The following is a 16,551-nucleotide window of genomic DNA, read 5'->3' as shown; positions in this document are numbered from 1 at the left end:
TCACCCCTGAGCTCCTGAGTTCCCTTCACTGTCATTCTGACTTGGGATCAGGGACTCCAAGGATCTATGCGGGGCATCCATGTTTCTCTGCTGCTTCTCCACCCTCCCCATTCCAATGGTTTATCCAGCCCTTTAGGTCTCTTATGTGGGTAACAATGTCCTAGGACAAGGGCTTGCCAGAATCCTGGTGTGCAGGGACTCATCTCCCGCATGACGACTGTCCTACTTGAACTGCGAGGACTGTCCACGCCCTCTCCCACCCAAGCCTGCTGCCCGAAGAGCCACCTCAGCCAGTGGCTGCCTTGACTGAGGGAGGTACCGCCCTTCCGCATGTCCTTAGGCACAAATCTCCAAACAGGACACATTGGAAGAAACAGAATTAACCCATATGGAAAAACTTAGTAAACAGTGGCATTAGAACAACACAAAGCTTTTTTTTTTTTAATGTTTTAAATAAAATTCCTCAGGCATTTGGCATCTCTTAATAAATCATTTTATCATCCACAACTAAAGATTTCAAAATAATCCCAGAATTAAAATCGAGCTATTGGATCTCTTTTCCCCTTTCCCAAACTCCATCAAAACACGTAAATGAAATTTTCGCCCATGTAAGTTCCTGACTTTGAACCAACGATTTTGAACCAACTTTTAATACTTAACCAGGGATTTGGTAAAGGAAACACCCGTGAATCTCGGGCCACAAAGACACACCAGCAGGTTTTGTCATAATAAACACACGCTGTATTATTCTCTTGGAGCGTCTGCAATTAGTTGATAAATCTAAGGAGTGTATGAAGGGCCAAAAAATGTCAGCCAAGTGCTGTGATTCAATCCAGTAAAAACACAGCTTTCCCAATCTTAACTTAAAACATCTGGAAGGGACGCGTTGCAGCCAGTAGAGCAAAATTTATCAGTGAGGGGGATGGGCAGGATCTGTCTGGGACTGCGGCTTCTATTAGTTTGAAATGTCTGATTTTAAAAAGTAGGAAGTCATGATGGCAGAAGGTGGATCTGGGGGTTCTCTTGTTATTAGAAGCCGAGACTATAATCAGTGTGTCCGAGCCGCAGCGGACAACAGGTCGGCTTCCGTGTCTGGAGACTGGATGGGGGTTGGGGGTGAGGGAGCAGAGGATCTGTCCCCAACCTGAGCAGGGGTAACCGTGGGAGAGGTGCAGGTACAGCACGGGGAAATCGCTTGAGGGAGCGGAACAGACTCACACAGGGCCAGGGTGATGGCAGAGGTGAGAGTACGTTGGCTTCTGATGGAGACTAGACGAAGACCACCACATGCCTCGAGTATAATCCAATGTGAGGAGGGGCTCTTTGCCCTGGTTCTGTACATACTGACCTATGGTCCTTGACATATCCTTTAACTTTCCTGAATCCTAATTTTAGGGAGCAGTTTAATGTACAGAATATAGCCTGGCATCTGGAATCAAATTGCTTGGGTCAACTCCCTCATGAGCGGTAAGTAAACCTTGGGCAAGTTCAAACAACCTCTCTGAGTCTGTTTCCTCATTTATAAAAGTGGGATAAGAACAGTACCTCCTGCAGAAGGTTGTTGACTTGGGAAGATTAAATGAGATAATACTGGCAGAGACCACAGCACAGTGCCCAGAACCTGGTAAGTTCTCAACTAATGTAACCATTATTCTTAAGAACTTGGGCTCAGGAAACAAGACAAGATACATTTGGGCTCTGAATAGATTTATGTTCGAATCTAAGTCCTACTACTTCCTGGCCACATGGACTTGGACAAGTTATTAAAGCTCAGTTTCCTCTTCTGTAAAAGGGGGATAAGAAATACACTGACCTCACAGGGCTGTACGATGGTAAAATGAATGATTGATAATAAATGCAGGCATTTAGCTTGTAAATCCATTTGGACTTAGGCGGTCAAATTCACATAGGACTGGAGAGTCGGGAAGGGAGTGAGATCAAGGAAAACTGGCAAGTTTTTGTCTCAGGCCGAGCTACACAGATGTGATCAGTCAGTAGATAGTCATTTAACAACCCTTGGGCCACCAACCAACAAGTGCCCTTCATGAAAATAAGGAACCAAGAAATGTGCTCAGAACATTCTTAGCAGTAAAGCACTTAGGAGAATGTCTGACATATATTCGGTTCCAGACAATGGTAGTGGATACTATGACTTCTGATAATACTGTTACAGCTACTTCTCTTGGCCAGAGAAAGTAGCTCACATATATTTCTATCCCATCACCCACCACTGGCTCTTGCTTAATCATATCTGCTGGAAAAAAACCCAGAGGGTGGTTGATAATATTTTTCTGTCATCTTTTGGACAGATTTCAAAAAGAAGATAAATGGCAAAGCACAACTGAAATCCACAAAGAACTGTATCAATGTGATGTGTTGCTACTGGTATGGTTACTTTTGCTCATCTCATTAGATCGTTGGGGGAGTAAGAGAAGAAGCTGATGTAAAAAAAAAACTTTGCCAAGTAATAAAAACCATTCAATAAATTTAAAGTGAAATCGATTATGGACCAGTCCAAGTTGCATATAAGAGTTTATTTTTTTGGATTCCAAAACTCTAGCGTCTTTTTGCATAAAGTTCACAGTTTCTGCCAAGATTTCTCAAGAATCCTTAAATAATTGTACATACTCACATAGAGTTATCAGGAACCTCTCCCTTACCATACACACCCCTAATTTTTTTTTTCTCTAATTGCTCTGCCTCCTTCCCCAATAAACAATCGATTTTTATTTACTTGGCCATTTCCTGTTAAAAGATTTTTTTGTGTCTGTAAATAAAGACGAGTCTCTTTTATCCATTCATAGTATAGGGACCTTTTGCTTCCACTCATCTTTTGGAAAGTCTTTCAGAGCACGTTTCTTGGTGTTTTCATTGTTGTGAAGGGCACATTCTGTTTTTAAGATTTTTGGAGCTAGAAGTACACTGGCCAAAAGTCAGTTAACTACCTGTTGCCTGGTTATGTTCTTTAAGACAAAAACCTGGCAGCTGTCCTTAATTTCACTGTCACCCTTCAAATCGAATATAGATTTTGCCGACCCATCTATGGCCTGGTGATTTACCAATGAACTATTTCTTCATTCATCTAGTGCCATCTTTCAGAGGACTTATCATGGTTTAATTACACTTTTTTGTTGTTGTTTGGTCATTATCTATTTTCGTCCTTAGACTGTGAAGTCTAGAGGCAAGGAATGAATTTGTTTTACCCGACACTACATATCCACAGTGCCTAACCTGGCACATAGTAGGCATTAAATCAATATTTATTGAATAAATAAACAGGTAATGAATGTTTTCTGCATGGCTTCATACACTGGCATTACAGAGTATTAGGTTATGGCCTTCCTTTTCCTCTATACTACAATCTTAGGGTCTTTTGAATAACAAGGCCATATTCTGCATCTTGTAACACCCTCCTACACCCTCCTCTTCTTATTAAACATCACTGTCTTCGGGGGACTGCTTTCCCAGATGGCCTGTTTCAACACCTCTATTTTTTTTTTTTTTTAACGGCTTACCTTTTTAAACAATAATGCTATAGGTGTAGCATGTCCTTGTGTCTAAGTTCTGGACTGGCCTGCTTTGTAAAAGGCCTTGACCCCTTTACTTGGGAAGATGGAGAGGTCTGGGCTTGGGGGATGGGACTTAGGCTCCCACAGAAGGCCACACACACTACTACAGCTGATAGCAGAATGCACATTGGATAAGCCTGGGGACCACTGCTTTTATAAAATGCTTGCCAGCTTGGGACATACAACTATGTCATCCATGCCTTCAGGAGTGGTGATGTTGTCTCCAAGAATTTTGACTTTATTTGATTGCTAACAAAGTGTTTATTTTTATTTATTTATTTTAAATTATTTTAATTTTAATTTAATTTAATTTAATTTTTTTAAGAGAGTGAGATTGCAAGTTGCAGGGAGAGGGGTAGAGGGAGAGGATTAGAGAGAATTCCAAGCAGGCTCCACACCCAGCATAGAGCCTGACCCAGGGCTTGATCTCTTGATCCTGAGATCATGACCTGAGCCAAAACCAAGAGTCGGCTGCCTAACCAACAGAGCTACCCAGACACCCCAGATCTCTAACAAAGTGTTTTTTTAAAAAAGAGAGTCACCTTTCCTAACTAAATTCCATTCCACACTTTAAACCAATAGGCACAGCTATCGTTAACTATGGATATTATACCAGATCCATGTCAGTTCCACTGAATGTGAATTTAAAATAAAAATCTACTATTATACTGTCATCTTTCCAGCATTCATGTATGATTTTATGTATACTCATATATTATACCAAACAAATACTCTAAGATGCAAGAAACAGTTTAAGAGGTTTACTGAATTTTGGACAATAGAGTTTATCCCCCAAATATGCAAATGTTTTTTTCTTTTTCTTTTTTTTAGGTCGACCTCTTTTTTTTTTTTTTTTTTAATGCAAATGTTTCTGTCTGGGGTGAGGATCAGGGAGGTGAGCCAGCTCACTTTTTTAAAAATAAACACAACTCTTCCCTCAGTTCAGTTCTCGCTCACTGAGTCTCCTGTGAAGGAGCGTAGGACAAACAAGGTCCTGAAACTGAGGAAATTCATTTTTTTCCACTAAACCACTTTCCTCTCCTATTTTCAGAAGGAAAGCTCAGATGGCCGTGAACTCCGAAACGTGGTTTATTTTGTAAGACGAGCATGTCGACCTCCAGAATATTGGCGAAGTCAGATGCCCTCCTTGAGAGCTGAACCCTGCAGCATTTCACTGGATTTAGTTCCAAATTCTGCTGTCGCTTTTCCAGTGGGTCTTAGGTAGGAGGAGAAGCCGAAGGAAGGAGTGGGGGTGACCTGCAGAGTAACTGCTCATGCCCCTCGGCGACCTTGGTCGCCTCGTGAAGCTATGGGAATTTTTATTACATCTGGACTCTTCAATAAGCCAAACAGAAATAATAGCTTAGTTGAAATGGCCCGAACGTCTGCAAAGTCTGAAGCTAATTAATAATCGCAGAGGCCAATTTTTTTAAAAAGAGTTTCTAGCTCACTATAGAAACTACAGTTGATTCTATTTATATGTTGTAAGCAGCCTTGCTAATGTGAATGGAGCCCCAAATGCCATCGTTTATAGATACAATCTTGGAAGAGAAGGTGGGGGAAGGGCCGAGGGGATTCGACCAGAAACAGAGCCACAGAGCTGCCCATTTGTCATGCAGTGTGGGTCACGAATGCTACGCAGGTCTCTGGGCGGCTTCGTCATGAGTGAGTGTGCAAAGCGTAGCATGGGACACCACGAAGAACATAACACATGTGGCAGTCTCTCTGATGGCGCTGCTTAGCATCTGACCAGGAGGAACGGCAGAGAGCATGAAAAAGACCCACGTGCCAAGCAAATGATGCCAACAGTTAGTGCCACTGGGGCTCAAGGCAGGGAGAGTTCAAGGTGGAGGGGAGACCAGGGCAGACTCCAAGGAGAAGAGAGGACTCAGCAGGGGCTGGAGGTCCAGGGAGGCTTTGACACAGGATTCAGATGGGCCAAGGAAGAGAAGGGGGTTTCTTCCAGTCACAAATCAGCCTGACTGACGAGGAGGGCTGCTGCTGTTGAGTTGGGCCTCCTGCTCTGCTGGCTCTGGATAGAGGGTTCGTTCAGTAAAGTCAGGGATTCCAGGACGGTGAGAACACGATGTGGATTTTGATTGGAGGGTAGCCCTTAGCAGTTCCCAGAGGGGTCTTGGAAGAGTAGGTGGAGGGGGAGGCCTGGACGATGGGCTTTGCCTTTTGTCATAGCTTCTTTAGGACCCGGGCCACACAAGGGGGTACAGGCCTTCCAGTTCCCATGAGGGAAGAGGAGCAATCAGCACAGAATCGGGTTTTCATAAATAAAGCAATTTTATATACACCATGGAATGGATTTATCCTTCAGTTTCGCTGATCTTACAGCTTCCTTGATAATGAGGCTGTTCATGCCCAAACTCGTGAGAAATCCTTGCAAATATAGTTGTGTGCTTGATACTTGTTTATTGTTGCTCAAACACGCAGAATGCTGCTTCACCCTTGCTTAATGGGAAGCCCAATGCAGGCTGAAATATTTATTCCAGGGAATCACTCCTAGAGGGACGTGCATTGGTGCCAGCCACTGGGCTCTCCTCGGAGACCATGTGCCTGCCTCCAGGTACTGCCCTCCACCGCACACAGAGTGGGGACCGCTGCGGGGAGGAGTTGGCATCACGGTAACCAGGCCAAGCGTTGGGATTCAAAGTCACAGACCGACGTCCGGGATATCTGAATCCAGCCCTCACGCAGGTTCCCGTTTCACTGGCTGCAGCACTTTTGCAAAGGCAAACAAAGACCCAGGAGACTTGCTGGACCTTCACTTCATATTTTTGCTAGAGGGCTGGCGCTACCCTTACCAGCTGTGGTCAGTGGAAATTCCCCAAAGAAGCCACAAGAAGGGAAGGCGAAGGGATAGTTTCTGCCTTTACAGTTTTACTGGCTTTAAGGGCTACAATCTTTCAACCACCCAAAGTCTGTCTTATAATTTCTCAACAGTATTCTGCAAAAGCAAGGAGAAATTCTGTCCTCAGAGGCAGAGTCCTTGAGCATGTGTGGAAGGAAAGATGTTCTTTTCAGCCTGCGTGAAGCTGCCAGCTTCTCCTGGTGAGGGAACTTCATCTCCCGAGCGGAAATCAGTATTTGCAGACATGCTCCCCACCTAGTAGTAACAGGCAAAGAGCTCCTCCTCCCACCCACTGGACACCCAGAGGGCAGACCACATGGGCTTTGGCTTTACCTCTGCTGTACCTATGTGAACGGCATCGAGCCACTTCACACTTTTGGTTCTAGGGTCTCCTTCTCTGAAATGGAGCTGCTTCCTGGCCTCCCCACATCATTGCGTAGAGCACCATGGTCCTTCCCATCGTGGGCATTAGCGACCCACTGGAGTCTATTCCAGATTGCTGCTCCCTGCCACGCGGCCCTGGACAAGCTAACGGATCTCTGTCCTTAGGGTACCTACTTCTGTAGAAGGGAAGACAATATCCACACTAAAGAGTGGTCATGAGACTCCAAGGAGACGCCTATGTAGAATGATCCACACAGTGCCTAGAACCTCAGGACTCAGGATATGGTAGCTTTTATTATTTTTACCTTCCTATGGAAATAGAGGCGGGAGAAAGCACAGGCCTGGGGTCACCACTTACAGCCATGTCCTCTCAGGAAGGTTCCCTGAGGCTCAGTTTCTTCATCTGTAAAATAGGAATATTTTCTTCACAGGGTTGTTATGATGCTAAAATGGGATATTCATTGGGATCAAAGAACAACATTTGGTCCCAAATACAGCTGTGATCTACAGTGGTTGAGTTCTTTCTTTCTTTCAAGATTTCATTTATTTATTTATTTATTTATTAGAGAGTGAGCCGGTGGGAGTTGGCAGGTTGGGGGGCACAGAGGGAGAGAGAGAATCTCAAGCAGAGTCCACCCTGGGTGCAGAGTCCGATGCGGGGCTTGATCTCACGACCCTGAGATCAGGGCCTGAGCCAAAATCAAGAGTCAGAGGCTTCACTGACTAAGCCACACAGGTGTCCCACACAGGTGTTGATTTCTTTCTGCCTTTTCCCTATGTCCTGCTGATGAGACCGAAATGGGAAACAGTGAGAACGCCATGAAAAATAATGCATTATACAAATGCAACACATAAGTACTTCTCCCTTAGACTACGGAGGGCTGGGGAACAGTGAAAAGACCAAAACACAGGAACCAGTTTGTGGAAGCAGAGAATTCTGGGGTTTGCTGAATCCAGGCCCTGGACAACCAGCTCCTGGTAATCCAGTCTTGATTTTCCATTTCCTCAGACATTCTCGGCTGAGTACTGTGGAAAGAGCAGGATCTTGGGAACCAGGTCTCGGTTCAAATTCCCCACTCGACCATAATGAGCAGGAAGACTTGGGCAGTCTCTCTGAGGGGCCCGCACCCCAGCTTCCTCACCCAGAACACTGGGATAAGACCTTCTGGAGACCGTGGTTGTGGCAGAGCCTAGCAGAAATGCTGGTGGACGGAAGATGGTCCACAAGTCACTGTGATTTTTCTTCTTTGGGCCAACATGATTATTGATACTGAGGGTTTAGGGATTCGTTATCTGGAGGAGAAACAGATCAAGTGCCACAATTCTCCATTCCCTGAGAGCCTGAATTTCAAGCATCCTTGTTCTATGGCCAGACTTTGTATCTGGCTATAGGTTCCCACCATCCTTCCAAGCCAAGCCTTTGCTGGCCTCCTGACGTCATCTTCTGCCATTCCCCACTTCGGCGGTGCTCTTCCTTCATTCTGCTATGCTCCGTCACAGGGCTGCTCGCTGCCAAGAATGTTCTGTCCATGCTCTTCCAGTGGATGGCCTGATTTCCTTCTTCAGGTCATATCTGCAAAGGCGCCTGAGCTCTGTGTCAATCTCTTTACTCTTAATCTTGGTAGTTGGTTGCCACTTTTGTACCATTTATCACAGTTTTAAATATTTATTTATTTAGTCATTTTTATGTGTCCCTCCCACAAGACTGTAAGCTCCACCAGGCCAGGGTCTCCATCGCTTTACTTGTAGCTGAACGGCAAGAGTGTACTATGTAAGGTTTTCAGGGAGCACTGGATAAAAGAGCAAATGTTCACTCCCGCATCTTGATTTGGGATTTAAACATAAGGTTACTATGGGCTGAAAACCTGACAAACCATCAGAGCTTGTTGAGAGCTGCTCTGTACTCCTATTCAGGATAATTAAGCCCAGTCCTGTTTTATTATGACAAGATCACCAGCCACAAAACAACATTCGTGGGAACAAGCTGGAAAAGATGCTTCAGATGGCAGGCGAAAAAACAAGAGCTTTCTTTTCAGTATCCAGAGGAGAAATGAACCTACTTCTTAAAAATAGCCAACTTTAGGTCATAATTATTTCTGTCTGACTTGAGAAAGACAAGCCCTGCTGCGCTTGTCCCTGCTTCTCTGTCCAAGCAAATGAATTAACAACTGCCATAAACATGGGTTTCAAGTGCTGGAAGGATCGCAACCATGAGCATAACTCTCAGATAAAAGCTTGTAAGACTGTTATCATTCAGCTCGTTTGGAGACCAGACTCTCAAATTATTATTTTTTCCCCCAGTTTCTGGGAGACCATTTTGCTGAAATTCCTTAGACATCTTTGGAGTTAGTTCCATTTGGGGGTGGGAAGAGCTTTCTAAACATCTTGGGGGGGGCTCACATCGAGCTTGGGTGAGTTGCTAAGATAGAAATATCCAAGGACAACACCGGTTTCTGCAGATAAAATGATTCTGATTATTTGGGTAGGAACTGCCTCTTGGATGATGTGGGCACCTGGCTCCTAAGGATCTTGGAACAGGAAAGAGTAGTTCCTGTTCAGAATCCAGCCATCTGAAGGCAAGACTGTGCAATCATGCAGCAGTAGGCTCCTGCCTCTAGACCGCCCCTCCCCCCATTTTTCTTCCTATGTACATGGACACCATCTGATTCTCTTTTTAAATATCACTTGTTAGATGTTCCAAATGTTTCAGTGATTACACCCACGAAGTTGGAATCAAAACCCCTTCAAGGCCCTTATCAGTCTGGTTCCAAGCAAATGTCTAGGCTTGTTTCTTATCACTCTTGAGTTTTTGCCAAACTCTCCCCGCAGACAGATAGGCATTATTGCTATTGTCCTCAGAGTATGCTTTTCCCTGTTCCAGCTTTTGGGCTGGGGTCATGTCACCTCTTCCATGATGCTACCCATCACTTCTCCTGGGTCTTTCATGGATTTCATGTCCCACTTTGTCATGAAAGCTCTAGCCCACAGAAATCCACCTCTGAGCTTCATGATCAGCCCTGAATCATGTTTTGCACCATTTGGGTATTGCTTTCTATGTTCACTGCAGTTCTTGTTGCTTACGTTGCCAAGTATGCCACACTGATCTCAGAAGTTATTTGGAACAAAGGTCCCTCACCTGGGGATCTAGTATTGGGACTGATAATTCTCTCTCAATTATTTCCACTCTCTGGTGAAAGCAGTTTGAGTTGGTTTCTGTTCCTCGTAAATAAACACCTTTTGAGTCTGGACATATTTAAGGTAGGAGTTCCTAACCTGAGGTGAGATTATTTTTCACAACTCTGAAACTTAAGGTCACATATATCATATTCTGAAAGTGCGCCTGGGGCATTAAACAAAAACACAACAGATTTAAAAGACAGATTCCTGGGCACCATCTCACACTGTCTGTATTAGAATCTCTGGGGATAAGGCCTGGGAACTGGTATTTTAAGCAAGGTTCCCAGGTGATTTTTAAGTATATTCAAGAAAATCTAGAGGATTGGGGGAAACTGATGCTAATGTCCATTATATGATGGGAAAGGAAAGTGAAAGAGGAGGTAATTCTTATGTCTTGAGTACCTATTATGTACCTGGAAAAATATTCAGTAATTTCAGCAGTGTTATCTCTTATAATCCTCAAACAGGCTGGTGATATAAGTCTTACTATCAATCCCTTCTTATAGGGATAAGGAAATGAGTGAGATAACTCATCCAAGGATCTATAAATGGTAAGTCATCGGGCCAGCATTTAAATTCTGGGATGACCAGCTCCAAAGTTCTTCTCACCCTGCAGGAGTTCTCAGCAAAGCTTAGAGGGAGTGAGAGGGGGCATGAAAGTACAGCCACACTGGAGGCTTCCTGGGTCAGACTGGGGGAGCTGGGCAGATCCTAGGTCTGGCTGGAAACCCCTGGATTAAGACTCCCTTGACATCCGAAGGGGACAGTGACCCTCTGAGCTCTGACTTCGCATCCTGGACCCTGAGTCAGGGGCCTGGTGAGCTTCCACTGGAGAAACTGTTGGCCATCTGCCTAATCACAAAACCTAAAGGTAGAGGAGACAGTGCTTCTGGACTTCATCACAGGTGCAGCACACATACTGGCCTTCTGGCTGGGACTTTAAACACCAGCACCAAAAAAATAAAATAAAATAAAGACCAGCGTCATCCAATATGCTGGCTGGACCAAGGATCTGGCCTACGTATGGAGGGTGGAGAAGAGAGGCCGATCCTGTTCACTTACAGGAAACGGGGACTAAAAAAACCATTTGTGTGTGAGGGGTTGTTTCATCCGACCCAGGTTGGGGTGGAAAGAAGGAATGGCTGACCGCAAACCCTGAAAAACAGTGACTTCCTCTTATTTGGGGACTATAGGTCTAAAGCTGTGGTTCCAGTAAAGTCCCCTGGGAAGGTCTTAAAAATTCTGCTCCAGATGACCTCAGTAGATAGCCGCGGTAAAGAACCACTGGTCGAAAGCACCTCTGATGGTCAAGAGATAAAGTTAGAGCCTGCCAGTGTTCTAGAAGGAAGCTTGCATTCAGTCATGGTTGGAAAAGCTGAGGTCAGGTGCACACCATCAGCCGGTGTTTCTAGTATGAGAGCTGGAACCATCTGGAGTTTGGCTTGCTGCCAGAGCAGGGTCCCTTCCATTTTAAATTTACCTTGTGGGGCAAAACTGGCCCAGGAGAGCAAAGAAAGAAACATGTGTGGAAGGCAAAGAGGGAGAAGTGGGACATGATAGATAACAAAGAGAGCCAAAGGAATGCTGTTGCAAGCAGAGAACACCAGCCTTAGAGGGAGGGGACTAGAGAATTTTTAGTGGATTGGTGGGGGGCAGAGAGTACCCAACATCCAGTTTTAGAGGAAGTGCTCTACTCACTGAGTGGATGATGCCTTGCAGAGCCTGAAAACCGTCATTCACAGGAAACACGTGGTCCTTGCTGTCTGCAATCCGGGCCAGCTGAGAACACAGCAAACACACAAACACACATGGAGATGGGTCAGGCTTGGCTGCAGAGAATGGAGGAGTCCAGGGGACTCCATGGACCTTTAGAACACAGAGGAACCAGAGGGCTTGGGCCTCATTGAAAAGCCCTCAGTAATAATGAGCTTACCAGCGACCTCTCTGGAGCAGGCCTAGAGGGTGGGTCCAGCTTTTACATTTGTTTTAATACTTTTCTCCTTGGAGCAGAGGTAAGGTTGCTCTGCTAGATGAACATTTGGCCTGGGTTGATGTATTTATGGATTTGGGGGCAGGCCATTGGCTCATTTTTCTCCCATTCACTCACATTTCTGTTGGCAACTGTATTTGAATCGAACAGACTCAGGTTTCCTTTCAGAGTCACTTTAAAAATAAATATAAGTTTTGGTATTGGGCGAGGCCAATGAATGGAGCCCCTTAACTTTTGCCCAAATTGCTCCCTGAGGAGAGGACCCTTGCAATTAGTTTCGCTCTCTTGCTTTATGGAGCAGAGGACAGGAGGAAGAAGAGTCAGACCTGTGGACTTTTCTGGTCCGAATCCATAGTTCTGGGACTGTCACAGTCATGGTCAGTGCCACGACCTACCCTGCTTGCAAAAGTAATACACAACCAATGGGAAGTTTCAGAACACCCAGGAGGGTTAAAAAGAGAAAAAGTTACTCATCTATCTGTCTGTCTATCTATCTATACATCTCTCTGTCATCTATCCATCCATCACCCACCTACCATTTTTCTCTTATTAATCTGATACACTACGTAGTCTTTCATACTTTCCCTACTCAAATACACACATTTATTTTAAAAGTGGACTCAGACTATTCCCACGTTTTTGTAACCCTATTTTATTCACCTAATAACATATCATAAGCATTGTCCCATGTCATTAAAACAAAAAGAAATGATGACCTACATTGAGGATCATTTATATAGGTTGTTAGCAAAATTTCACAATTTGCATATCTATACTCGTACATACTTTTTGCCCACTTGCCGAGTATGCTCGACCCTTGAACAACATGGGTTTGACCTGAGCAGGTCCACCTACATGTGGATTTTTTTCAATAAATACAGTAAAATACTGTAAATGTATTTTCTCTTCCTTATGATTTTCTTAGTAACATTTTCTTTTGTCTGGCTTACTTTGTTATAAGAATACAGTATATAAGGCATATAACATACAAAATACATGTTAATCAACTGTTTATGTTATTTCCAGTCAATAGTAGGCTGTTAGTAGTTCAGTTTTTGGGGAGTCAAAAGCTGTCCATGGGTTTTTGACTTTGTAGGAGGGCTGATATCCCTATCCCTGGCACCAAGGGCCAACTATATTTATTTTTTGTATTGAAAATGCACTGAATTTCTAATAGGAGAAGAGGGATGTTTGAGATTTAAGCAAAATTAGATTCATTAAATTAAGAAGAAAATAACCAACAAGTTTCTTAATTTTATTCATATCTCTTTTGATGCCTTGGCAATTTAAACATCTACCAAGAAAGTTAACCAAGGAAGATACCGCCTGGATAGTCTGTGTTCACCACCCCCAAGTGCATGGGATTGGCTTCTCGTCCCTTACACGCCCAATAATTCTTGCTTGCTCAACATTTATGGAAAAATAACCTAGTTAAGTGGTGTTTGTGCTGCTGCACCGAATACACGTGTTATCTATCATTCACAAGCTCCCAAACCTGAGGAAATCCATACCTGTGTTTCATTGAAATCCTTCACACCAACACAGTAAACAATGGCACCAAGATCTCGAGATCTGTTTGCCTGGGTCAATGGAGAACAGCCATTAGACAGAGAAGTGGCAAATATACTCCTTTTGGAGGAACCAGACTAACTTCCACGATCGGGTATTTATTGAGCACCTACTATGCACCACGTACCACAATGGAGAGGGCAATCCCTGTTCCCGAGGAGCTCACCCTCCAGTAAACAGCACGTTCTACTGTGATGCATGAGGGACATGAGGGGAGTGAGTAGCCTAACGGGATGGGTTGAGAAAGAGTGTTAGAAGTAGAGTCTTGATGAAGGGATTTGAAAGATGAGGGGAGGAAAAGGGAATGGCAGGCTAGGCTAACTCTATTAAATATTCTTTGTGGGGGTGCTTCTGGGTGGCTCAGCTGGTTCAGCACCTAGCTCTTGATTTCGGCTCAGGTCATGATCTCAGGGTGCTGAGATCAAGCCCTGCATTGGGCTCCATGATCAGCACAGAGTCTGCTCAGGATGCTTTCCCCTCCCTCTCTCTCCCCAGCTCATCTCCTGCTTGTTCTCTCTCTAAAATAAAAATAAATAAATAAAATCTTAAAAATATATTCTGGGGAAATGATTGTTCCATTCCTCTGAAGAATTTTTATTGGCATACTTTTCTTTCTTTGTAATAGCAGCACGGTATAATAGAAAGGATATGGCCTTTGGAACTCAATATACACAGGTTTGGCTTTGCTCTGTAAAGTGTTTGGGGATCCAATGAGAGAACATATTCAGAGCTCCTCATACAAGGCCTGAAACAACACAATGCTTATAAATGTCAGCACCCTTTGTGAATAAGGCATTTTTCATTCCCATAGAGTATACCTGTTTAATGGTCTGAGAATTATAGTCTATATTTGAGTAAGTGAACCCATGACCATCTCTACAATTAAGTATCGAGAGGGCAACATAATGAATAACACCCATGTTTTGGCTTGATCTTAATATTTGATTTATTAAAGGCTCTGATGTCTTATTTCCAGGTTCTTCTGTGTTTCAGAATAGAAAATAAAAGTTGGAAATCATTGGAATATACAGTAGGTGCTTAATAAATAATTGATAGTAGACACATAGTAGGTGCTCAGTGTATGCATATTGATCTGAATTATGTTCCTCCTCCACCCCTGTCTTTAGTATTTAAACCCATGTGTGACTGAAACATTCTTGAAAGATTGAATTTTAGAAGAAACAGGAACATTAATCTTTTTCACTTCATTTAAAAAATACCCTTGCTGCTTTAAGGATAAAACAAAATTTAGATACAGTCTATCTCTAGCCTTATCTGTAATAACTTATCTGAATCTTTCCCTCTATTTGGGCTTTATATAGGATAAAAATGGAAAGATTAATTTCTTTATATATCTTGAGCTTTATCTTTCTTTTCCAGAAAGCCTCCTTCTCTTGGCCCTGGCACTCCAAATATTTTTCCAAGTTTGTACATGCCATACCTAAAATTCTTTTCTACTAACCCATATTTTAAGCCTCTGACATCCATCATTTATTTCATATTCAGTTATTTCCTTATTAGGGTTTTTACTTTATTTGACTGTTGTTCAGGACCTAAAATAAGCCATTCTGTGTTCCCACTGTATCATTAGTTTCAACTTTAGAATATGAGAATATATTATTTTCCAAATGCTCAGGCAGGGTCTGTCACATTTACTTGTGTGTTTCCGTTGTAAATGGTATTTTGTACTAATTACGGGTAGGGGAGAAGTAGTGTGTTTACCTACATCATTTCCTCATGCCCTTTGCCAGCAGAGGCTTCAAAAAGCATCACTACATCCTCACATGGTAAGCACCATGAGGGCAACAGACGTTATCTTCTCCACTTGTTTCCCTAGTATTAGGCAAAGTGTCCAGTATGTGCGGAGCTCTCAGTTAACACCGAATGAATGAATGAATGAATGAATGCCAAGGGAGCTGGATTTAAATCAAATAATAGTCAAGAGCTTGAGATAAGGGTCGTGCTCTGATTAACTCCTCCCCCAGAGGCCAGCATCTCCTTCCTCACTGTCTATCTTTTTCCTTATTGTGTTTCTCTCTAACTTGGCTCAAAGGAGCCTTTGTCACTTTGTCAGTAATGGTGAACTGGTTTCTTGGGCCAATTATACATGTGGTTATACATGTGGTTCAAATCTCAGACTAGAAAAGAAAGGGTTTCCTAAATATAAACATTAATTCTCAATTCCTGAATAAACCTCTTTTTCTCAAACTCTTTATACAAACTGGAAGCTTCATTTAGAGAGAATTCTATCACTTGCTCTAAGGAGGACTTTTTGAGAACATAAAGAAAAGGAAGGAGAAATACGGTAGGAGTGATTACACTTTACTCTGCTACCAATTAATATTCAACTTTGATTCTCAGAGTAAGAACCTCAATGATTAATATGTTCTGACAAGACTGGCTCTTGCATACTTCAAGTAATTCTTTCCCCTCCTGTTTTTAGCAGAAATGGAGGAAAAACGGCACCAACATTTTTGTTTAAATGTGATATACAGTATTTCAAAACTGCTAGGTAAATATAGTGCTTTCAATCAAGTCATGGTGAGCAACTTTTAACCTTTTAAACACAGAGTAATAGGCAAATATTTTGAAAGGGGAAAAACATCGACCACGTGTAAGGTATGAGAGTTCACTTTTAAAAAAAGAATTATTATTATTTTTTACATATGAGACACTATTTTACCCAGGGGTTTTACGAATAACACCTATCATGTTGTCTGGGTAGAAAGAGTGCAGCCCATTTCAGGAGGAAGGAGCCCTATTTCCATGTCTGTGTTAGACATAGGCCAGGCCATCGCTTACCTCCCTCTCTGAATAGAAAAAGAGATCTTCATGGAGTTCCCCATCGGTCAAAGCAATGATGACGCTGGCCGTCCTGTATCCTGCTCAACACAACACAGACCCACTCAATCCATCTTGCCGCACTCAGGGAAACCCCTCTCAGTCCTGGGGGTTGATGTCTCATAAGCTCAACCACCCGAGGTCCATATTATGAGAACCAA

The 16,551-nt window shown here is 43.3% G+C and overlaps 1 protein-coding gene across 2 annotated transcripts in view; it reads right to left on the bottom strand.

Moving 5' to 3' along the window:
- ANTXR1 (ANTXR cell adhesion molecule 1) overlaps positions 1-16,551 on the bottom strand; it is a 129,864-nt gene that overhangs the window by 57,760 nt on the left and 55,553 nt on the right. For both annotated transcript variants that reach the window (XM_080812573.1, XM_080812572.1), the window contains exons 6-8: positions 16,352-16,431; positions 13,492-13,560; positions 11,689-11,769 (exon numbers count right to left, since the gene is read on the bottom strand). In XM_080812573.1, coding sequence (XP_080668699.1) covers positions 11,689-11,769; positions 13,492-13,560; positions 16,352-16,431 — 230 coding nt within the window. The remainder of the gene's footprint in view (positions 1-11,688; positions 11,770-13,491; positions 13,561-16,351; positions 16,432-16,551) is intronic.

This window comes from Martes martes (genome assembly GCF_963455335.1).
Source record: "Martes martes genome assembly, chromosome: 9".
Classification (NCBI taxonomy): Eukaryota; Metazoa; Chordata; class Mammalia; order Carnivora; family Mustelidae; genus Martes; species Martes martes.
This window is presented reverse-complemented; position numbering and strand designations above follow the sequence as displayed.